This window comes from Carlito syrichta, unplaced genomic scaffold, assembly GCF_000164805.1.
Source record: "Carlito syrichta isolate Samal-C Ts95f unplaced genomic scaffold, Tarsius_syrichta-2.0.1 Scaffold309195, whole genome shotgun sequence".
NCBI lineage: Eukaryota > Metazoa > Chordata > Mammalia > Primates > Tarsiidae > Carlito > Carlito syrichta.
This window is the reverse complement of record NW_007253291.1, coordinates 125,253-150,636: the sequence shown is the minus strand read 5'-3', so window position 1 is coordinate 150,636 and position 25,384 is coordinate 125,253. Positions and strand designations below refer to the sequence as shown.

The 25,384-nt window shown below is 44.9% G+C and overlaps 1 protein-coding gene across 1 annotated transcript; it reads right to left on the bottom strand.

Annotated features, from left to right (window-relative positions):
* Positions 1-3,639: 3,639 nt before the first annotated feature.
* Positions 3,640-16,618, bottom strand: LAIR1 (leukocyte associated immunoglobulin like receptor 1). The gene is made up of 10 exons (XM_021717040.1): positions 16,585-16,618; positions 15,957-15,992; positions 10,490-10,786; positions 9,539-9,583; positions 5,573-5,638; positions 5,181-5,306; positions 5,043-5,085; positions 4,918-4,955; positions 4,351-4,403; positions 3,640-3,786 (listed from the first exon to the last, which is right to left on the bottom strand). Exons 1-10 carry the CDS (start codon positions 16,616-16,618, stop codon positions 3,640-3,642), a joined length of 885 nt encoding a protein of 294 aa, XP_021572715.1.
* Between the last annotated feature and the right edge of the window lie 8,766 nt (positions 16,619-25,384).

The following is a 25,384-nucleotide window of genomic DNA, read 5'->3' as shown; positions in this document are numbered from 1 at the left end:
TCCATTTGTATACCTTCTCTTGAGAGAAGGCTATTCATGTAATTTGCCCACTTTTTAATGGGAATACTTGGTATTTTCTTACTGATTTGTTTAAATTTTTCTCTCTCACTAAGACCCAGTTGTCCACCCTTTGCAAAAGAGCACATTTACCCACCAGTCTGCCTTGGGGTCTAAGTCAAACAAACATGATTTTACTAGAAAAAGCATTGGAATAACATCTTTAAAACAACCAAAGAGAAGAGAGAGAGAGAGAGAGAGACCCACGTGAATAGCAGAAAAATTTAGTCATGATGTAACAGAATAAGGCAAAGATAAAGAGTATGGTGTTAGGAAGCTGATTCCTAGAAGAAATTAAACGTGAAAACAAATAGAAAAGTAAAACTCTGTACACATTAAAATTGTGCACTTTGGCAGAGTACCCACTCCCTCTGACAGGACAGAAGGCTCCCAGCACAGTGAGCTTCAGCCTGTCCCAGGGTTCAGAACACGAAGTCAGAAGCCCCATGTAGGTCTTTGGTTCTGCCCCTTAACCTTGCTGAACTTGGACAGGTTGTCTCATGCCTCAGTCCCTAGCTTCTCCAAGAAAAAGTGGGAAAAATAATGGGACATGCTCTTAGAGGGTTTGTACAAGGACTTAATATATCAACATTTGCATAGAACTAAATTAGCAATTTTTAAGATGTTATTATCATATACATTAAACACAAGGAGGGGCCCCAAAAGACTGGAATTTTTTAAATATTATCTTTATACTAAAGATGTGGGGTACAGTTCAGGGTTAGGTGTCTAAGTGGTCATCTTACAGGTAAAGTTTGTGTACCCTTGTTGATGTTATGTGCTCCCCCCTCCCTTCCCTGGCAGTGTCCCACTACTGCCAATCCTCTTGTTATAGTACTAGGATAAACCTTTATAAAAATTGTGTGTTTATTCCTACATGCTTGAAACTTCACCTTCATGTCACTCTCCATTTGATGCAATATATCTATTGAGACTTTTTTTTCTACTGCTCAAAACAGTTTTTGAACTGTTCACAATCACCCCAGTGTCGACCTGCTGGGCTCCAGTGATCCTTCTGCCTCAGCCTTCCAAGTAGTCGGAACTATAGTTGCGTGCTACCGTGCCCAATTAATTTTTTATTTATTGTAGAGACAAGGTCTTGCCAAGTTGCCTGGGCTGGTCTCGAAACTGTGGGCTCAGGGCAATCCACTCGCCTTGGCCTCCCAAAGTGCTGGAATGACAGGCTGAGTCACTGAGCCCCGCCGGAATATGTGATTTCTTATGCTTTTTAGTGACTCTGCGGTTTTTTTGTTTCACCTCTTTCACATTGGCAAAACATTTCCCTTTGAGGATTATTTCAACCGAGGAAACAACAACAACAAAAAGAGTTGTTTGGGGTGAGATCAGGTGAATAGGGAGGGTGGGACACAGTGGTCATGCTGTTTTTGGTCAAAAACTGATGAACACTCAGCATTGTGCCGGCAGATACGTTCGTTCGTAAATCACCTATTAGCAAATGGGCAAATCTAAAAAAAAAAAAAATTCACTGAAGTGAAATGCAGCCTCTCACAACAACATTAGCTGGCTCACTAATGTTGTTGGGTTCCTAGAACACTTACTTAGTGGGGGAAGTCTTTACTGCAAGGGGCTCACCCACCAAAAGATAATTCTGGGGTTTTTTATCCTTCTTCATATATGTGTGTATGTATGTCTATTAAAACAACCAAAGAGAAAAGAGAAAGAGATGTAGAGACAGATACAGAGAGAGAGAAACTCACATAAATAACAGAAAAAAATCATCATGATGTAACAGAAGAAGGCAAAGATAAAGACTATGGTGTTAGGAAGCTGATCCCTAGAAGAAATTAAACTTGAGAACAAGCAGAAAAGTAAAGCTCAGTAAATAATGTATGAATAATATATATACTCTCCTTGTAATGGGTATGCAGTTTCTTCTCTTGTTTTTTGTTTGTTTTCTTGTGGGTTTTTTATATTCTTCTACTTAAATTGACAGGTAATAACCGGATGTATTTATGGAGTATGCAGGGTAATGTTTTGTTATCTGTTCATATGTATAGTTCTGCCCTGGCTGGGTCTTACCAGAAGACATGTCCATGTGAGTCTCCATGTCAGGCTTGTTTGAATTAACCCAAATGAGACATTCTCTCTCCCTAGTGGCTCAAAGGATAATTTCTGCTCTAAATCTGCATGGAGAGAGCCCATCTGACTCCACAAGTGAGGTGAAGACATAGATAACGTGTCCCACAACGGTGACCAGGGATTCTCTTTTGGAGTGTGAATGTGTGTGTGCCCGTGTACATGTGTGAGGGCATGCTAGTGTATGTGAGAGCATGCCTATGTGTGTGTGTGCAGGTGTGGGTACGCAGGGTCAGCTCTGCCTTCACCCAGCCACACCTCCTCCCACTCGCCTCCCTCATCCATCCCTGACTCACACACGCTCCTTCAGAAAACACTGACCCCAACACTGAGTCCTCTGATGGACAAGTCCAGGGGACCTAACGTGCAACCTGGATGGTCATGGCTGCCTAATTCATTCAATTGTGGCCCTCACTGCACAATGTGCCATAGATGTACAACAAATCATCCCATTGTGCACCTTGAATATATATTCTCTTGGCCAACTAAATTTTTAAAAGAAAACACTGGCATCTCTTTTGTAGTTCTTGTTCCCCCTACTCGACTTTGAGCAACTATGAAGACAGAGGTGGGCATGAGGGACCTGAGCACCCAGGACCCGGAGCAGGAATGCTGAATGTTAGGTCTCTAAAGCTGTTTATGAATGCACAAAGTAAAGCATGGTCCAAAGAACGGGGCTCAGCTCGCAGCTACACAGGAATACTGCAGACTCGAGATCAGCAGCTGAACTCTGGGAAAGTCTTCAGGGTCAGTTGACCAGATAATTATGAAAGTGTCTCATGGGCAGATGAGGATTCACAAAAGACATAAGAACCAGTTGGGGAACTGCAACACTTCATGAAATCATCCAGGTGGCTGTAGCTGGGCTCTGGAAACAGCCCAGTGACTGTAGCTGGGCCTCTGGAAACAGTCAGGTGACTGTAGCTGGGCCTCTGGAAATAACCAGGTAACTGTAGTTGGACTTCTGAAAACAACCAGGTAAATGTAGCTGGTTCCCACCTCTGGAAACCACCAGGTAACTATAGCTGGATCTCTAAAAACAGTCAGGTGACTATAGTTGGGTCTCTGGAAACCACCAGGACTATACCTGGGTCTCTAGAAATCACTGTAGCTGGGTCTCTGGAAATAGCCAGGCAGCTGGAGATGGGTCTCTGGAAACTGCCAGATGACTGCAGCTGAATCCCTAGAAATAGCCAGGTGGCTATAATTTGGTCTCTAGAAACAGTCAGGTAGCTGTAGCTGGGTCTCTGGAAGCAGCTGCAATACAGTCAGTCCAAGGAGCTGGTCAACAGTGGAAGAAGTCACCTGGTTCATGAACCTTCTAGATTCTGATTACAGACCCCCAGGCACCAGCTCTTGTCTCCAGGAGAACTGACTTGCTGGCTTCCCAGACCAGAACGATTTCAGGGGAAACCCTTCAAAGGGTTGCTTCAGGTTCTTTCAGGTATAGTTTCCTGTGTCCTCAGGTGCAGGTCCCAGGTGGGGTCAATGTCTGGCTACAGCTGCATATGTGCTGTACTCCACCATAGGCTCCATGGACTGTGGGGACACAGCATGGGCTGTCCTCTGCGTGAGGGCCCAGTGGTCCAGCTGTGCATATGTCACCTCCTGGGTGTCCCCTGCAGCAGGGGCCTGGGAGAGAGACACCTAGGATGAGTAAGTCCCTGGCATAGGGTGTGAGTAGGGGGCTGTGGGAGTTGAGGACTGTGGTAGCCACCTCAAGGGCCCTCAAGAGTACCCCTTCCTGAAATTGCATCATTGTGTGGTCCCTCCCACACGGTGTCAGGGTTGGTCCTTGTGACCAACAGAATAAGGCCAAAGTGAAGACACACGGCTTCCAAGGTGAGGCCACAAAGGACCCTGTGGCTTCTGCCCTTCCCTCTCTTGGAGCCCTCCCTCTGGAGGAGGCTGGCACCCGTGGAGAGGCCCACATGGTATGGAGTCATACCATGTGGCCCCCTGCCCACAGCAGTGGGGGTTGGCCATCCTGGAAGAGGGTCATCCACCCCAGGGATGCCTTCAGATAGATGCGACCCTGGTTGACCCTTTGACAGCAGCTTCAGGAGGGACTATGAGCCAGAATCCTCCAGCTATGCCACGCTTGAATTCTGATACAATAAATTAAGATGATTTTCTAAGCTGCTAAATTTGGGGTACTTTGTTACGCAGCAAGCAATAACTGGTACAAAGACTGACCGAGGTGTCCGTCTCTCTGTCCTTCTCAGGAAGTTCATCGATGGAGGCCACAACTAGGGGAGAAGACACATGGTCAGTTCTCTAAGGTGGACTTCACAAGGCAAATCTGCCTAAAACCTAACAGATTAATATCCTGCACACAAGCTACTCCCTCCTAGAAATTTCCCAGGCATTTGGAAGGCTGAGGCGGAAGAATCGTCTCAGCCCAGCAGGTTGAGGTGACCATGAGTGTGCTCCTGCACTCCAGTCTGGGCGACAGAGTGAGACTCCAACACGAAAGAAAGAACGAAAGAAAGGAAGGAAGGAAGGAAGGAAGGAAGGAAGGAAGGAAGGAAGGAAGGAAGGAAGGAAGGAAGGAAGGAAGGAAAGATAGAAAGAAAGAAAGAAAGAAAGAAAGAAAGAAAGAAAGAAAGAAAGAAAGAAAGAAAGAAAGAAAGAAAGAAAGATAGATAGATAGATAGATAGAAAGAAAGAAAGAAAAAGTTCCCAGGTACTCTCTTCCCACCACTGCATCCTGACTGACACCACATCGCCTCTCCAGGCCTGTCCCTCCTGCTCCTTCTTTACCTGCTGTCCTCTCCAGGACATCAACAGCTGGGCTGGGCCTGGGAGGAAAATATAAATGATCATTAGGGGTTGCCTGGAGGCAGAGGACTAGGCAAGGGTCCCGGGGTCATTCTGAGGGAACTCACCTCTGCTGTGGCCTCTGCTTGGCATCCTTGCTGCTGGGGAGCCCTGAGGACAGTCAGGGTCCAAATTAAAGAGAGAGGCCTTCTTCTCAGCACCGCCTGACAGCCTCCCAAAGCACCCACCCTCCCTCTGAGACTTACCCTGTTTTTTTTTTCTCTTGTGATAGAGGAAGATGACCAGGAGGAGAAGACAAAGGAGAAAGATCACAAAGACCCCAGTGAGAATATAAAGATACTCCTTCCTCAGGCCAAGGGAAGCAGGTGTGCCTAGGTAAATGGAAATGGATTTTCAGCAGCATGCATGCATTGAGCACCTACTGTATGCCACACACATACTGCATGCCTATCATGGACATGCTAATATATGAAATCTCTCAGGTGCATAATAGTCCTGCACAATTGTCCCCATTTTACACAACCAGGGTCCTGAATGCTAACATTCTCTGCCCAGGGACACAGCTAACCAGTGACAGGGCTGGAACCTGACCAGTCCCAAAGCCCTATCTCCTTCCCCCTCTCCAAGAGGCACGCACCAGGCTCACGCTCCTGTGTCCCCTCACCGCCATCATTACTGTCATCTGAAGGCCCCTGTTTAGTTTCTGGGAAGGAGAAATCAAGAGGAGATGGAGTCAGAGGTCTGAACTGGATGGAGGAGGCTCTGAGTCCCCCTTCCTTTCTCCCCACAGGAATCTCCCTTTGCTGGATATGCATGTTTCCCTTACAGGAGCTATGTTGGGCATCACTGCTTTCCACCCTCATGGGCCCCAGGACCCTGACCTGCTCCTTGTAGACCAGCACTGCCTAGTAGAATCTTGTCTAAGGATGGGAGTACTCTGCTGTCCAGTATGGTACACACCCACAACTATTGATTTGTTTAAATTTAGCCAAACTCAAGTGAAATGAAAAGCCAGTCATACTGGCTGTGTCTCAAGGGCTCAGTGGCCACCCGTGGCAAATGACATCCCTACTGGACCGCACAGATATAGGGCATTTCTTCCATGAAAAACTGTTTTGGACATCACTGCTCTCCATCCTCTGCAGACCTTTGCAGAGACCTCTTCTGAGTTCCCACCCAAGTGTAGGAAACCCCATCTCTGAGCTCATTTGCTCCTCAAGCAGCCCCCCATGGGGGTGGAACCTCCTCTGCCCACCTCACAAGTGACCAGACGAGGTCTTGCAGGCTCCCTCAAGCCTGAGGAGCATGCCCCCTCCCATCAATATCCTTCAAGAAAGGCAGAAAATTTCCCTCTTGGGGTGTCCCTACCTCATCTTGTCCACAGTCCAAGGTCCAAGATATCATATGTGTCCTCATCATGACTTCCAGTGCTCTACCTTTATGACACTTGCTACAGTTTAAAGCCATGTGTGTATTATGCACGTGTAAACTATACTTACTTATAATCTGTATCACTTATTATATGACATTATTTATAATATGTATCATATGTTATATAAATATATAAAATATAACAAATATAAGTGTATTTGAATTATGTGATTTTAGCTTATGTACACATAATGCAACATATATAGGTAATTAAAATTAAAATTATCAGGCTGCCTCAGTGGCTCAGCTTGTCACCTCAGCACTTTGGGAGGTTGAGGTGAGTGGACTGTCTGAACCCACCAGTTTGAGACCAGCCCAGGAAGCTTGATGAGACCTTGTCTCTACAATAAATTCAAAAAAAAATTAAAATTATCTATAATTTAAAATTATTTATATAGTACATACACACTATCATGTATAATTACACATAATTTATATATAATCTATGGTATATATTTACATTCATATCTTTTTATAAGTTTGTATTTATATGTTAATTATAGAAATATCTGAAATGTATTATATATCCTAAAGATGACATATTAATATATATTATATAGTATATAATGTACACTATAGTCACATGTAGTGACACATGAGCATATTTTTATTATATAATTATATTTCTTAAAGATTTAATACATAATGTGAAGCTATAATTTAACATGATTTAAATCACCGATCTGAAATTTTTTGTTGTGAATCATATATCAGTGAATGCAAGTATAGACACACATGCATCTCCATTGCTCCTTCTGACTACTTCTCCCCCTTGTGAGGACAGAGACCATCTCTCCTCTTCATCCTGTGTACCAAGCCAGCAGCACCTCCAGACCTACATGTTCAAGTGTTAGTATGAGCATCACTTCTCTGGGTTTTCCTAATTGGTAGGCACTGATTTCAACATTGTGTGTCAATGAGTCCATGGATCACATTAAAAATTCTACAAGATGAGTATTGTTATTGTCCATTTTGAACATGGAGAGCTTGGGACAGGGAAGTTTTGTGTGCGTCACCCACAGGCACAGAGCTGGGAGGTGACAGGACCCCAGAACTGAACCAAGAGCCCAGCAATCTGGACACAGAGTCTGTACTTTCTACTTCACAGCATGAAAAATGTGAGAGGAGAGGGGCAAAGAAGAGAAAGAGAGAAAAAGGGAGGAAGGGAGAGAGAGATAGAGTGGTAGGAGGAAAGAAGAGGAAAGGGAGGAAGGGAAAGGGAGAGAGAGAAGGAGGAGGAGAGGGAAGAGGAGGAAAGGAAGGTGGAGAAAGAGGGATGGAGGGAGGGAGAGAGAGAAGGAGGAGGACAAAAATGAGGAGGAGGAAGAGGAGAAAGAGAAGTGGGAAGGGAGAGAAAGACAGGGAGAGAGAGGAGAAGGGGGCAGGAGAAAAAAAGGGCAGGAGGAGGAGGAAGGAGAGCCGAAAGGAAAGAGAGATGAGAAGGAAGAGAGAGAGAAAGAGAGACAGAAGGGAAGGGGAGAGAGAAAGAACAGAAGAGAAGAGGGGAGGAGAGGAGAGTAGGAAGGGAGAGAGGAAAGGGGGAGGCAGACAGGGAGGGGCAGAAAGAATAGAGGGGAAGAGAAGAGAAGAGGAAAGGCAAAGGGGAAGGGAAGGGGAGAGGAGGGGAGGAAAGAGGAGAAAAGAGAAGAAGAGAAGAGGAGAGAAGAGAAAAGAAAAGAAAGAAGAGAAGAGGAGAAAGAGGAGGAGGAGGAGAGGGAGGAATTGAGGGACAGAGGAAGGAGTGAAAGATATTTCAAATCTCTCATTAGATGGCTAATAAAAACCAGAGTTTGGATCTTCACCCAGGTCTGCTGGACTCAGATGCACTTTTTAATATAATAATAATACCAAATAACTGTGTTGTTCCTCAAAGGTACAGGGCTATGAAGGGACTGGAACAGACCCAGGCCAGAAGGGACACACTCCAGACCTCAGGCTGTGTCCCTTCAGGCTCAGGGGCCCCCAAGGAGGTCTGTATTGAGCCTCCTCTCCAGCCTTCCACACCCCCCCCATGGCTTTACCCCCTGGCTCCTGCCCGAATGCCGGGGCTGTCCTAGCCTCACAGGCAGTACTGGGGTCCAGGTATAAGGAGGACCACTCTGGAAATGTGAACGTGATGAGGAAGGATCCCCAGATGGCTTATGACCCCGTCCCCTCTGGTTCTGGTCACAGACCACAGGGGCAGCTGAACAACTCAAGACCCAGGGTCTGGAGGCTGCTTTGCTCTCCTCACAGAGTCCAGGGCAGAGCCAACTGGCAGGAAAGGCTCAAGACTTCACCCTGTCACCTGTCATGGGCTACATGTTCTGCCTGAGGCCTCTTCCGGTCAAAGATCCTTATGTCATTTTTCAGGCACGACCTGCAAGAATGTCCCCTTCCTTCCCACCATGTCTCAGGCTGGAAGATGAGTTCTAAGTCACTCCATTAGTGGCACAGAATGGTAAGTAGTCAGGCCACGCCCATAGCATGGAACTCGGCACACCCTGAGGTTTAGAGTGTGTCCCTTCTGGCCTGAGTCTGTCCCTGCCTCTTCATAGCCTTGTGTCTTTGAGCAAAAACACTTCACCCTCTTTTCTTTGGGGGGGGGGGGGATTTCATATTAAAAAGGGAGAGGAGGGCAGACCCAGCATTTTGGAGGCCAAGGCAGGAGAAACACTTGAGCCCTGGAGTTCAAGACCAGCCTAGGCAACATAGTGAAACACCCATGTCCAAAAAAAAAAAAAAAGCCAGACGTGGTGGTGCCCAGAGTCCCAGCTACTCAGAAGGCTGAGGCAGGAGGATTGCCTGAACCCAGGAAGTTGAGGCTGCTGTGAGCCCTGATCATGCCACTGCACTCCAGCCTGGGCAACCGAGTGAGATTCCAACTCAACAAAAAGTGGGGAGGGGAGAGTTAGAGAGTCAGACTGGTACCTCTCTCACAGGGTTGTTGTTGGCATTCAGTGCTTCCAACAGTACCTGGCATGGAATGGTGTTTTAACCACACTAGTATTGTTATTATGGTCTTTATGAAAATATGTGGCATCCCAGCAACAGATGGATGTCAGTCCCTTCCAGTGGTCTTCCTAGTCCTTGACTCCAAGCCCAGTGAAGAAAGCCAGGTGCCAGAACCTTGTCCCAGCACAGAATCCCCACTCCCACCCTGAAAATCCCTCCAACTGGAGATGCTACTCACCATGGCTGGGCTCTGTGCAAGGGGAGCTAAAATCTTCAGAGATTTCTATAAATGGAGTCAGGGGAAGGGTTGAGAGGTAACGAGGGAGTTGTTTAGAGCCTGTCCCACCCAGCCAGGCCCTCCTATACCCTGAACATCCATCCACAGACTGCACCTGCCCATCCCTCAGGCCTGGGCAGTGTTCTGAGACTCCTGAGGAAATGGGACAGGGGGGCAAAAGACATGGGAAAGCCCACCCTTCCCATGCCACTCTGCTGAGGGCTGGTCATTCTCCCTGCTCCTCCCACCACCATGCCCTGCTTGACCTCACAAGGTCATCACAGGAGGACATGGAGGTGGACAGAGGCTCCACCCTAGACCCTGACTCAAGGACCACACACAGAGGCCAGATGGTCTCATCTCAAAGGTTCCCCAAAGTAGCTTGGGAGAGGAGGTCTGAGGGGGGCTCTGTATGGAACAAAGCATTGCTCCTCTCCAAGCTTACCCCGTGTCTTTGACCCTTGGTCCCACCTGCCATCCCTGGCCCTGTGATCTTTCCAGGGGTTGGTATACCTCTCCAAAAAGGACACATCATCTGGGGTCATGGCAGGTTTGGCTCAATAAAAAGGAATAGGGGGCATCACATCCATCGTTCCCTTGAAAGAGTTCTGCTGTCCCCCACCCAATCTCCGGGAATCCACTCCCCACTCAGTTCAGCAGGGCCAGCTCCATGTCCACCTGATGCTGGGACTGAGTATCCAGGCCACCCATGGTGCCCAGAGGAGACCAGGGACCCAAGATTGTGTGAGGGCAGAAGGATGTGTGTGCAGTGGGAGGAGAGGGCTTGGGGGGGATCAGGAGTAGGCCAGGAGGGCTGAAGACTGATGAGACAGCAAGGACAGGGTCCAGGGACTTTGGGTCAAAACTGAGGCAGAGCTGAGACTAGGGTGGGGGTCCAAGTGATGTCCTTACCTGTCACAATCAGCTCCAGGTGGTCACTGTACTCTGACCACTTGCCAGACATATGATAGACACAGCGATAACGTCCAGCATTTTTTTCAGTTACTGAGTCGATAGAGAATCTGGCCTCTGCATAAGATGAGCCAACTTGAGACTCATTTTCAGCATCTCTGTAATTATTTTCTCTTCCCTCCTTCTCCAGACGGAATAACTTAACCTGGGCCGGGCCCTGGCACACGAAGGTCACAGACTTTCCCCGGGGGATCACAAAGTGTGGCTCAGCAGAGATGGAGGGTGTGAGCAGGACCTCTAAGAGGGAAGCAGAGTAATGTCTTAGGGTCCACTGTGAAGAAATCGCCACCATGCACAATTCACTTTGGAGTCAAAACTCAATGTTTTCAGCCAATTGTGTGACCATGATCACAATCCAACTTTGGAAGCTCCTGCCTATTCTATGTACATTTCATCACTGCAGAGTTATTTTCCCAGTTAAGAATCCTGAGACTTGCTCGGGGTGGCCCGGGGAGTATCTGAGCAACTGGGGTCCTTCGTGTCCACTACAGACCCAAGATCTCTTCTTGCCCAGACCAACATACAGAGGGTCAGAGGTGGGAGCACAGGACAGGGGATGAGCGGTTACTGGATTGTTTGTGAGGTACAGAGAATTGAAGATTCTAGAGATGATTCACATTGGAGTCTGGGGGCAACTGGCCAGTCCCCAGTGAGACTGGTGGGAGGGATTGCCAGGCTCTTGTGAGAGTCCAGTGAGGGTGGGAGTGGATCAACAGATGTCCAGACCAGGCAGATCTCCATTTCTAATGAAAAGTCTTCTGTTGACAGCCACCTTGGTTTTCTTCTGTATTTCCTATATTCATGTCAGCCTAATTTGCAATTCCTTATTATTAAGGCTCTTGAAAAATCCCCATTTGTCTCAATTGGGCTGGGAGTGGAAGAGGAAGAATGAGTTTGAAGTCCCAAAATAGGAAGGTTTGTCACAGTTAGCAGGCAGGGGTTCAATTCACTCATTCTTTCATCATTGTTTTTATTCACAAATAAAAATTGTATATATGTGTACAACAGGATGGTTTAATATTGGTATACATTGTGGAATGGCTGATTCAAGCTAATCAATATATGTATTACTTCATGGACTTATTTTTTGTGGTGATAATGTTTGAAATGTGCTCTCTCAAGAATTTTCAAACATGTGACACATTGTTACTAACTTTAGTTACTGTGTGGCACAACAGATCTCCTAAACTGATTCCTATTGACTAACTCAAATGTTGTATCGTTTGACCAACATTTCCCCAACACCCATATACCCCATTTGTTCATTGTTTTAAATTTTTTCCACCGTGTCTTAGTTCCCTACTATTCCATTCCATTAGTTCCACAAATATGAGAAACACATACAGGCTCCCTGCCCCTAGAGGTGAAAATCTAGAAGGGAGATCCATGTTGACCCAATCATTGTGTAAATCTGCATCTACGAACTGTGCTGCGTGTCTTCTGGGTTAATGCAGGGGTCTAGGGGGACTGATGGGAGATGAAGGTGACCTCATTTGGGAATGGGACCTCATCTGAGCTGAGACAAGTGTTAATTAACTGAGCAGGCAGGGAACACCAGGACATTAAAAAAAAAAAAAACTAACCAGCTCACACCTGCAATCTCAGCACTTTGGGAAGCCAAGGCAGGAGAATTACTTGAACCCAGGAGATTAAGACCAACCTGCGCAATATAGCAAGACCCATCTCAACTAAAAAAAAATTTTTTTTAATTAGCTGGACATGGTGGCACGTGCCTGTAGTTCCAGCTACCCAGGAGACCCAGAAGAATGAGGCTGCAGTGAGTTGTGAGCATGCCACTGCACTCCAGCCTGGAGACCTCAACTCCAAAAAAACAAACAAAAATAAAATAAAAGTGGAAAAAATCTTTGTGCATATGAATGTGGCTCAAAGGATACAAAATTTTAGTTAGGCAACTCAAGAGAGCTAATGTACAGTATATTGGTAACAACAATGTATTCTTTTCTTGGAGAAAAAAATATATATACACACATATGTATCTTGCTAAGTAATTGAATAAGTTTTAGGTGTTCTGATCACAATAAATTATTTGTATGTAAAATAATTCACTGGCTAATTAGCTCAATTTAGCTGTTCCACACTTCATACATATTTCAAAACACACTGTGCACAGTAAATATATGCAATTTTTATTTGCCGATTTTTAATTAACTAAAACTTTTTGGAATTGAGGTCTCACTCTATCACCCAGGCTGAAATGCAGTGGCATGATCATGGATCAGCACAGCCTTGACCTCCTGGGCGCAGGTGATCCTTTCGCCTCCTGAGTAGCTGGGATTGCAGAGGCGCTACCTGGCTAATGTTTTGTTTTGTTTTGTTTTGTTTTTTAGAAACAGAGACTCACTATGTTGCCCAGGTTGGTCTCAAACTCCTGGGATCTAGTGATCCTCCTGTCTTGGGCTCCCAAAGTGCTGGGATTATAGGCATGAGCCACTGTGCCCAGCCAAATTAATTAATTTTTAAAAGTCAACATGCAATAAGACCCAGAGTTGAACAGAATATGATGTGTTTGAAAAGTGAAAGTCAAGGAATCTAAAGATACATGAACAGAAGATATAGGGACAGAATGTGGTTGGGAAAATAAACACAACCAGACTAAAGAGAGATGCAGAGGCCTGACTCTGCCTGCAAATAAATAGTGGAAGGGCTCCAAAGAAAAATAATTATTTTATCTTAAAATAGAAAGTGAAAAAAATTCCAAATAACAATTTTAAATTGTGGAAAGTATGATGGACATATTTTGCTTTTGCAATTCAAATGACAATCTGCCTGGTGTCAAGAAGGGAGGGGCACCAGAGTCAACAGGAACCCAGAGGTGCAGTCCCTTAAGCCAAGTTAGGAGAAGTACAAGGGGGACCCAAAAAAGCCCAGAATTTATTCATTAAAAAATTGTGAGCCGGGCTCAGTGGCTCAGCCTGTAATCCCGCATCTTTGGGAGGCTGAGGTGAGTGGATTGCATGAGCCCACAGGTTCGAGACCCACCTGGGCAGCGAGACCTCATCTCTACAATAAATCAAAAAATCACTGCACTCCAGTCTGGGCGACAGAGTGAGACTCCAACTCAAAAAAAAAGTTGTGTATTCAGAAACAAAGAACTGAGTACCACATGTTCTCACTCATAAGCAGACCTTGAACAATTATCATAATACTATGACAAGGTGATTGGCAGTAGTGGGAAACTGCCAGGGGAGAGGGGATGGTATTGACAGTTGAGGAAAACTGCCAGGGGAGGGAGGGGCACACCTCATCAACAAGGATACCTGCATGATGAATATTTGCATACCTAACCCTGAATTGTACCACACATCTTCAAAACAAAAAATTAAACTAAACTAAAATAAAAATGCATCCCGCACAAAAAATTGTGTTTATTCTTACATGTTTAAACTTCAGTCACCTTCCAAGTACTCTCTGTTTGATACAATACACCTATTAAGATACTTTCCCCACTGCTCAAAACAGTTTTTGAACTCATGCATTTTGATGCCTTTTAGTGCTTCTGTTGTTTTTTGTTTCACCTCTTCCATATTGGCAAAACATTTCCCTCTAAGGACCTTTTTATCCAGAGAAACAAAAGAAGAATCTCACTCTGGTGAGATTAGGTGAATAGGAAGGGTGGAGTGTGGGAGTCATGTTGCTTTTGGTCAAAAACTGTTGAACTCTCAATGTGGTGTGGGGAGGTACATTGTTATGGTGGAAGAACCAGTCACCAGCTTGCCACAGCTCAGGATGTTTCTTCCAGCACACAGCTTCTCACAACATTAGCTGGTACACTGATGAAGATGGGCTCCTAGAACACTGACCTACAAGAGGCCCGCCTTCCAAAAGACAATGCAGGGTTTGGGGGGGTCCCCTTTTTGTATAAAGAGAAAGGGAAAGATGAGAAAAATTTAGGGTGATATATTGCTTTGGGGTATGGAGAAGATGGGGTTAAAATAAAGCCTCAAATTCTGCCCTTTGGGTCATATCCCCTGCCAAGGAACTGCTGCGTGAGATCTGGGTTTATGTAGGAAAACTCTTGGGCTTAGCCTTGATCATGCTGGATTTGAATCATCTTTGTGGAAATCAGTGTGTCAAGAAGATGCCAGTACTCCTGTGTTCCTTAAGCACCATTCACAAAAGCCAAGACGTGGAATCAGTCTGTGTCCATCAGCAGAGGAATGAACAAACAAAATGTGGCACATATACACAGTGAAACACTTCTCAGCCTTTTAAAAGAAGGAAACCCTGTCATTTTGTAACAGCATGGATAGACCCAGAGGACGTTATGCCAAGTGAAACAAGCCAGGCAAAGAAAGACAAATACTACGTAATCTCACTTAGTTGTGGAATCTAAAAAAGTTGAATTCACAGAAGCAGAGAGCGGAACGATGATTATCAGAGGCAGGAAATAAGATGTTGGTCAAGGATACGAAGTTTCCGTTAAACAGGAAGAAACATTTTTTAGATCAATTACACGGTGGGATGACTATAATTAATAATTATGCATCACATATTCCAAAATTGCTAAGAGTACATTTTAAATGTTCTCACCACACACCAAAAAAATGGTAAGCATGCGAAGTGACGAATATGTTAGTTCACTTTGTTTAATCCTTCTACGGCATAAACATCTATCAAAACATCACGTTGCTGGCAACACACTGGGCACCTGGTTCATTACCAAGGGAGAGAGGGCCAGCCAGAAGCCCAAACTTCACCTGCAATGCAACCTACTTATGTAGTAAATCTACACTTGTACCCCACAACTCTAAAATAAAATAAAACAAAAAGCAAAACACACATCACTTTGTACCCCATAAACACATAAAATTATTTGTCAATTAAAAATAAAATTTCAAAAAATAAGAGAAATGTACCTAATCCTGAATTGTACCCCACACCTTTAAAATAAAATAAATTTTAGGCCAGTTTTGATGGCTCAGCCAGTCATCCCAGCACTTTGGGAGGCCGAGGCCAGTGGATTGCCTGAGCCCACAGGTTTGAGACCAGCCCAGGCAACTTGGTGAGACCTCGTCTCTACAATAAATTTTAAAAAATTATATATATATATTAGCCAGGCATGGTGGCACATGTCTGTAGTTCCAGCTTCTTGGAAGGCTGAGGTGGAGGGATCGCTGGCGTCCAGCAGGTTGACGCTGGGGTGGCCATGAGTGTGCCACTGCACTCCAGCCTGGGCAACAGAGTGAGACTCCAACTTAAAAATAAAATAAAATAAATGTTAAAAAAAATAAGAAAAACAAAAGACATTAAGAATGGGGAGAGAGGTCAGGGTGGATTACAATTCAGGGTATATTTACGGGCACCCCTCCAGGCTCTCCTAGGATCAATACCCTCCCATTCACAGCTGCCCTTGGAGTACAGAAGGAACCAGGAAGAGGTGACTCACCGTACTTCATGTGGATCAGCTGGGCCAGGCAGAGCACTGTAAGAGAAATCCCAGTGAGAAAAATACCCACTGCTGAGTGTCCTCACAGGGCTGCTATCAAGAGGGCCTTGGAGCTGACGAATGTTCAGCATCCCACAATTACCAAACCATCCCTCCCCCACATTAAAATCTGAGTATAATCCTCCTTCTTGCTGAGTAGTTTCAAGATAAAATCTTCAAGTCTCTTCTTCCAAATGGGATATCTCCCCTCCTCCCAACACTTCTTTTATTTTTATTATATTTTACAGAGGACGGGGTTTCACTCTGTTGTCCAGGCTGATCTTGAACTCCTGGGCTCAAGCAATCCTCCTGCCTTCACCTCCCAAAGTGCTGGGATCACAGATGTAAGCTGACACCCGGTTCCTTCAGCCCTTCTTCAAGGTGGCCTCATCCCCACAACTGGGCCCCAATTTCTAGGACTGAGTTGTCTGTGTCAGACTTAGGTCCAGAGGCAACCTGTTGGGGGATCACCTCCCCCCGCCAGAGCCCCAGAATCTTCTGGACTGGAGTCAGGCCTGAGCAGGAAACTTTCTCAAGCCTCTCCATACCCTCTGTCTCTTGAATCCTCCCTGCTCCTTCCAGGACTCACCTAGGCCCAGGAGGATGGCAGGGTGGGGGGACATGGTCCAGGTCCCAGTGCTCTGCCTGGCCTGGAGCACACTGGAGAGAGGAGAGAACTCCACAGCAGATGCAAGGGAACAGGATGTATTGGCTGGGCCTCCTGTCATGGGGTTTCTACATCAACTACCTCATGCAAAGGGGAAGCTCTGTCTCTACTGTTCTCTCTGCTCTTACCATTAATGAGACAAGAGGGAGGAGGGCCTTGGTTTCTGAAAAATGTTACCCACGTGCTCAGATGAGACTGCACTCATCTTCTGACGTGTTAGCCTGGCTCAGCATCCATGGGACAAGGCAGAATGGGGTTGTGCAATATGGTGACTCAGACGCCATCCCAGTTCCACAAATAACAACCATCCGTTCTTGGGCAAGATGTTACGATGCCTGAAGTGACGTTTCCCAGTATTTAAAAGCAAAGTCATAAAACCTTTCTCCACGTTTCTAATATTATGATCTTTATTAAAATCCCAACAAGGTATTTCACACATTAAAAATAGCCTACACAAATGTGTGGGCAAGATGGCGGCCGGGCAACCCGGCGTCTGAAGCCCTTTGCAAGGGAGATCTGCAGTGGGTCTCTGACTCTCACCCGGGGGGGCTGGGGACCCCAGCATTGCACCTGCTCTTCAGACAGAGCTCGGCCATCGCCACCGCTGGAACATCGCAACGACTGGACAGTTTTACTGCATTGCACGGTCCCGCCGCCGCCGCAGCCCCTCCCCACGCCAGCGCTCCCGTCGCCGCCGCCGCTGCCACGGCCTCTGGGACGGGTAGCTCATCCCAACCCGGCCCGAGGAGATCCACACCAAACTGCTTCAGGGAAGATCTGCTGGGATCGCTGCCTACTATGGATGGATGTTACTTAAAAAAAAAAAAAAGACAGTGTTGGTTGAGGATGTGGAGAAATTGGACACCTTGCATACTGCTGTGGGAATGATGCAATTGCTGTGAAAAACAGCATGGAGCTTCCTCAAAAAATTAAAAATAGGACTACCGTATGATCCAGCAATCCCACTACTGTTATTTTTATTATTTTTATGTAATTTAATTTTTTCTTTTTTTTTTTCTTTTTTTTTTCTGGAGAGACAGAGTCTCACTGTGTTGCCCAAGCTGGTCTCAAACCCCTGGGATCAAGTAATCATCCTACCTCAGCCTCCCAAAGTGCTGAGATTACAGGCATGAACCACTGCACCCAGTTGGGACTTTTTTTATTCTTATTTTTTTGAGTTGAGGTCTCACTCTGTTGCCCATGATGAAGTGCAGTGGCAGAATCACAGCTCACTGCAGCTCCAGACTCCTGGGCTCAGGTGATCCTCCCTCCTCAGCCTCTCAAGTAGCTGAGACTACAGGCATGCATAATCATGCCCAGTTAATTTTTTTTTTTTAGTCAGAATCTCACTCTGTCACCTGGCTAGAGTGCAGTGGCATGCTCACAGCCACCCCAGCATCAACCCAGTGGGCTCAGGCGATCCTTCCACTTCAGCTTTCCAAGTAGCTGGAACTACAGGTGCATACCACTATCCCCAGGTAATTTTTCAGTTAATTGTAGAGACGAGGTCTCACCAAGTTGCCCAGGCTGGTCTCAAACCCCTGGACTCAGGCAATCCTCTCACCTCGGCTCCCAAAGTGCTAGGATTACAGGCTTGAGCCACCAGGCCCAGCCAATTTTTTTTAAATAGAAGCGAGATTTTGCCATGTTACCAAGGCAGATCTCAAACTCCTGAACTCAAGCAATTTTCCTGGCTTGGCCTCCCAAAGTACTGGGATGACAGGCATAGCCATTGCTCCTGGCCAGTCTTCTTCCTGATACCTGATCACCATAATGATTTCCAACTTGGATCTCTTGGACAGACTGCAGACCTCAAGCTAAACCCTGGGTCCCTAGGTCATTCCTTCCCATCTAAGTCAGTCTCAAAGACACCAGTTTCTGAACATCCCTAGCTTGGCTCAGCCAAAAGGGAATGTCTGCAGAATCTGAGTCTAGGATGCCCAGGGGTCTCCAATTCTTGCCATTTCCAGAAGGCTCAACTGTAAAGCCTTCCCCCTCACCACCCGTGTTAGCTCACTTTTCTGTGTTTCACCTTATCCACCTTAAAAAAATCTTTTTTATTCAACCAAAAAAGTAGCGGGGAGTCACTCACCTGTGTCTTTGTCTTCTGTCCCTAATGGAATCCTAGAACGAAGATCAGGATTTTTTTTTTTTTTGAGTCAGAGTCTCACTCTGTTATCCAAACTGGAGTGCATTGCAGTGGCATGATCACAGCTCACTGCAGATCCAACCTCCTGGTCTCAGGTGATCCTCCTTTCTCAGCCTGCCATGGAGCTGGGACTACCAGCACACACCACCTGCCTGGGCATCTCCATTTGCATTTTGACCTTCCAGTGGCTTCCTCTTGGATGTTAGCCTTGATAGCCCAGCCTGGGCTCCAATGGTGGAAGGACTTAGCTCCCCACCAGCTCACATTTCCAACCCTACTGTGGAGAGGCCAGATCTTTCAGACAGGAATTTCCACACTAACCTCCTCCTCTCTCCCCTTCCAGAATTGACAGAGACATAACAGGCATTGAATGTGGGTAATATGAAAATGCTTCTGTTATACCTGAGTCAGGAGTTGAACAAAACTGAAAAATTCACAGGATGTGGTGTGCCAGGCACCAGCATCACAGTTCAAATGTTTACAAGTTAAAACTGCACACATAAAAATGAACAGTTTTTCCCTACCCTCTCTGTATAGGTTTTTGATCTTCCTGGGGTTGGGCTGATGAAGGAACATAGATTTCCGATTGATTGATTGGTTGAATTTTTTTTTTTTCCTGAGACCCAAAGCAATAATATTAGGCAAGACTCATCCCTAGTTAGTGCCTGACTACAATCATATCTCTGTTCCAATCCTCCTACCCAAAGAGGACGCAGTCTGGTTCTACCAAATGTAAAGCTCATATCAAAGTCATGGTGTATTTACACCAGAGAAATTGGCAAATGCTGATTGTTAAGCCATTGCCAGTATAGCACTGGTAGATTTTCAAGGTCAGTTTAAATAAAATTGAACAGAACATGTAGAAAAAAAAAAATCTGCTGTGAAATCAACATCCTTCAGGGAAATCAGAGAATTAAAGCCATGCCCACTTGTGCAGTGCACCCCAGTATCCCCCTCCCCCCTCTCCTAAAGTGACCAACCAAAATCTTGTACTCAAATTCCCCTTATATTTTTGTCTATATAACATCATTTCACATATATTTATGTGTGTTTGTATATATGTATCCTGTCATTTTTAACTTTATTTCAAAATATAGTTTTCTTTTTTGGGGGGGGTTGAAGTCTCACTCTGTCACCCAGACTGGATTGCAGTGGCCGCTTCCGGCCACCACAGCCTCGACCTGCTGGGCTCCAGTGATCCTTCCGCCTCAGCGTTCCAAGTAGCCAGAATTACAGGCATGTGCTACCACGCCCGGCCGATTTTTTGATTTATTGTAGAGATAAGGTCTCGCTGCCCAGGCGGGTCTTGAACCCGCGGGCTCAGGCAATCCACTCACCTCAGCCTCCCAAAGGCGCGGGATTACAGGCTGAGCCACCGAGCCCGGCTAAAGTATAGTTTTCAAAACAAGTTTTGGAATGTCATCACACAGCAAACTTGCACCAATGTTTTTGTAGTTTAACAATGAAATCATCATTCAAAATTTCCATTTTCCTCCAAATATTTGCCTTTTTCTGTTACTCTTCATCTCCTCCCACATTTCTCTGTTTCCAGGGGGATTATTTTCCACCCACCTAATCCTTTTGCTCTTTTGGTACCCATCTGTGGGTGACCAATAGTTTTCCATCACCTGAGGTGTGATTATCTCACCTCCAATTTTGAGGGGTGTTTTCTGTTGTTCCAGAATTCCAGGTAAACAACTTCCAAGTTGTTTTCCTTCAGCACCTTAAATATGCCATCCCATTGTTGCTGGAATCAATCACTTCTGTTACAAAGCTTATTGTTGCTCCTTTGAAAAGAATGTGATCGTTTTCTTTCAATGTTTTTAAGATTTTTGTCTTTGGGTTTCAGCAGTTTTATTAGGATGTGTCTTGGTGGGTGGGTGGGTGTCTATTTTTATTAAAGTATAATAGACAAAAATGCACATATCAGAGGGACAGCTTGATGAATATTCACAAATTGAGCATGCCCAAGTCACACCACCCCAATTGATTTATTATGCTTTCTCATAGCTTCTCTCCAAGAGTAATGACTACTCTGACTATCTAATCCTAACAGCATAGATTAAATGTTGTGAATGCAGTGTTCTACACAAATGTGAAAATGCCCTATGGTCTTTTTGTGTGTGTCTTGCTTCTTTTGCTCAACAAAGTGTTTGTAAGATTTATCCACAAACATGCATATAGTTGTAGACCATCGATTCTCATGGATCTATAGTGTTCTACTGTGTGATTAATCACAATGTGTTTATTCATCCCAGTGCTGACAGGCATTTATTTAGCTCCAAGTTGAGGCTTTTGTAAACACTACTGCTCTGAATATCTGAATACGTGCCAATGGGTGAGCACAGAGGGGCATTGTTGTTGGTATAAGACTAGTAATTGCTGTGGGACGTGGCATGCATTTGCTTGACTTCATGTAATATACCCAAGCATTTTTCCAATTTCCCATTAAGTGTGTCTGAGTGTTCCATTGTTCTACATCATCAAACTCTTCAAGTTTTTCTTTGTTTTATCTCAGCTACCCTGTTATGTGTAGCAATACTTTATGGTGGGTTCAGTTTTTATTTATTTGGTGACCAATACAGTTGAGAACACTTTCATAAGGTTTTGATCATTTTGGATATATTTTTTATGTGTGTGAAATGCCTAATCAGCCTTTCTCACGTCCACATTTTCAAAAAATGAGTTGATTCTTCTTTTATTATATAGAAGGAAATTATATGACCCAGCAATCCCCCTACTGGGCATCTACCCAGAGGAATTCAAATCATTCTACAAAAAAAGATACCTGCACTCACATGCTTGCTGCAGCTCTATTCACAATAGTAAAAACATACAACCAACCATGCTGCCCATTGAAGTTGGACTGGATTTTTAAAAAGTGGTACATATATGCAATAGAATATTACTCAGCCATAAAGAAGGACAAACATATGGGTTTCGCAGCAACTTGGCTGGATTTAGAGTCTCTCATACTCAGTGATCTATCACAGAAACAAAGAACAGAATACTGTATGTTCTCACTCATAAGTGGACCTTGAACAATTATCATAATACTATAAGAAAGGAATTGGCAGTCGTGGGAAATTTCTGGAGGGGTGGGATTGGCAGTTGAGGGAAACTGCCAGGGGTGGAAGGGGCACACCTCATCAACAAGGGTACCTGCATAATGAACATTTGTATACCTAACTGTGAATTGTATGCCACATCTTTAACATAAAAATTAAAAAATAGAAGGAAATTTTATTTATCTTTGTGCTTATTATGCATGTGAGTTCTTCATCAGATATATGCATCATGAATATCTACTCCCAATCTGGTTGAGTTTCCACTCTCTTATTAGTATATTTTAAGGAATAAAATATCAGAATCGTATTATAATCTAGTTGTCTAATTTTTATTTTGGTACAGGTTCTTGCTATGTTGCCCAGGCTTCAGCACAGTGGTGCGATAATAGCTCACTGCAGCCTCAAACCCCTGAGTTCAAAAGATTCTCCCCACTCAACCTCCTGAGTAGCTGAGACTACTCAGGTATATGCCACCACACCTGGCTTTTTAAAAAAATGTTATTTTATATTTCGTAGTTTTTGTGTCCTGATTGTAAAAATATACTTGACTACTGAAAAAAAAATGTTTTCCAACATATTCCTTTCAAAGTGATATGTGCTTGCTTGTTTTAAAGAACTGCAAGTTTCCACCTTTCTCTGATCAATGGGCATCATTGGAAGGTGATCAGAGAAAAGAAACGGGGGAACAGTAAAGGTTTTCTCTCAATTCTCTCCCACAACTCTGGGGACCTGACTGACAGAGACGTGTTTTCTCCATGACTCCAGCTCCTGAAAGACAGGTTTCTTGAGGTTCTCATTGAAATCCTCTTCTGATGATGCTATGATCTGCATGTTTGTGTCTCTGCATGTTGCAGTGGCTTTATTCAAAAATTCATGTACTGAAACCTAATCCCCAATGTGATTGTATCAGGAGTTGGGGCCATTAGGAGGCTATTAGGCCCTTTGGGAGCAGCTTTTGTGCCCTTATGTAAGAGACCCCAGAGAGCTTCCTTGCCCTTCCATCAAGTGAGAACACCGCAGGAAGATGCCATCTGTGAACCAGAAAACAGGCCCTCACCAGACACTGGTTCTGATAGTACCTTGATCTTGGACTTCCAGGCTCCAGAACTATGAGAAATAGATTGTTACTGTTTACAAGTCACCCGGTCATGGTAAACTATTCATGTATTCAGGAAGATAAACAAACAAAAAGTTAATTCAAGAGAAAAGGAGGAGGACTATATAATTTTTCTGAGATAATTATGTTTAACTAACAAAGATTGATAACAAGCATAACACCACTCTGAGGTTGGACAGACAGTTTTAGGGCAGATGTCCTTCTGGAAGTATGTAAAGTTGCAGTGGCTTTTATTCAAGGTTGTGGTTTTTACAGTCTTTGGTGATAGTTCTTGTTATCAGGCTTTTGTGCATAAGGATCCTCCCTCCGTGGCTGAAAAAACTGCCAGAGGAGGGAGGGACACACCTCATTTCTCAGGGTTTTTCAGCTCCATTTCTCAGGGTTTTCAACATAAGCAACTCCATTTTGATTCTGACAACTTTCACATTGTAAAAGTCACTTGGTCCTAAGCACCTCTGCCATGGATTTGATGGAGAACTTGGAAATATTCCTGGATGCCAGTGGGACGTGACTGTCCTAGGGCTGAGACTCTGTTCTTTATCTGGACAGCACAGAGACCCAGGAAGCTCCCTGCACCCAGTGGACACAAACCTGAGATGATTGAATGTAAAGTTGAACTCTGCTTGGACAGGGGTTTGGAGAATGTCCATGGAAGTGAGTTGCCATGTCTTCTTGGACTTGAGCTCCAGCAGCACTCATGGAGAAAACTCACTTACCTTGGTGGTCCCTGTTAACCAACACTGGAAACCATCTTTTGCATTGAAACAAGTGAGCAGACTCTGAGTGTTGAGAGCAGGGTCCACCACTCCATGCCCAAGTGTGTTGAGCCAGACACAGTGGTGAAGATAAAATCATAGGGGATGTCCCTTACCTCACTCAGAGGCTACGCTTAGTTGAGGCTCTGAGCTGTGGATCCAAGCTTGTGGCAGGCAATTCTGATGCTGGGTAATGTTGTATTTCCATCCTTGTCTCAGAGCCCTTTGGAATCATTTGAATCCTGGAGTCTCCTACTCACACGAGCCTTGAATCTTGGAAAGCATCTGGTCTACAAGCTTAGAACTTCTCTCTTCTCCTTGCATGGGCTCTTCAAGAAAGACCAGGACAAGAATCCTGGCAGTACCATAGTGCTGTCTTCCTCCAACAACAAAAGTGGAAACTGGCCGGGCATGGTGGCTCATGCCTGTGATCCCTGCACTTTGGGAAGATCGCTTAGGAGTTTGAGGCTGTGGGCAGCCATGATCATGCCACTGCACTCCAGCCTGGGTGACAGAATAAGACTCCAGCTCAAAAAATAAAAATTAAAAACAGGGGTTTAGGTGTGATGGCTCAAGTCTGTAATCCCAGCACTTTGGGAGACCAAATCAGGAGGATCACTTGAGCCCAGGAATTCTAGACCAGCATGAACAACATAACGAGACCTCATCTCTATAAAAAATTAAAAAGTAAGCCGAGTATAGTAACACACACCTATAGTCCCAGCTACTCTGAGGCTAAGGTGAAGAATCAGCTGAGTCCAGATGGTCAAGGCTATAGTGAGCTGTGATTGTGCCATTGCACTCTAGTCTGGGTATCAGAGTGAGACTCTGACTCAAAAAAAAAAGTGAAATCTGGAGCCTGATAGTACAGGCATATATTCAGGAAGTGATGTTCAGAAACTCAGCCACAGTGTGTTGTGGTCTTTATCTATTTCCTCACAGAAAGAGACAACACTTTTTTCCTTGAACTCATTTTTTTATCACCAACCTCATCAGTGGTAACAGATGTTTCATGCAATGACAGATATGTCAACTGCTTTAGAAACCTCTGCTCCCCTAACAGATCCTAAACACCCCCACCTCACATTGTCCATGATCCAGACACCAAATTCAGATAGCTAACTTGGCTCTTGAATATAAAAATTGATTGTAATCCCATGCTTTGGGAGGCCGAGGTGAGTGAATTGCCTGAGCCTGCGGGTTCGAGACCTGCCTGAGCAACTTGGTGAGACCTCATCTCTACAATAAATCAAAAAAATTAGCCGGGTGTAGTAGCGCGCCTACAGTTCTGGCTACTTGGAAGGCTGAGGCAGAAGGATCGCTGGAGCCCAGCAAGTCAAGGCTGCAGTGGCCAGGAGCAGCCACTGTACTCCAGTCTGGGTGACAGAGTGAGACTTCAACTCAAAAAATAATAATAATAAAAATAAAATAAAATAAAAATTGATTTTTTTTAGATTGGAAACTATAGTTTATTTAAAAGGTAAATTGAGAAAGAGAGGTGATTCATCTCCCCAAGGTAGGGGAGGGAGCCAAAGTTAAGAAAACATGGCAAGCCGAGCTCAGTGGCTCAGCCTGTAATCCCGCACCTTTGGGAGGCTGAGGTGAGTGGATTGCCTGAGCCTGTGGGTTCGAG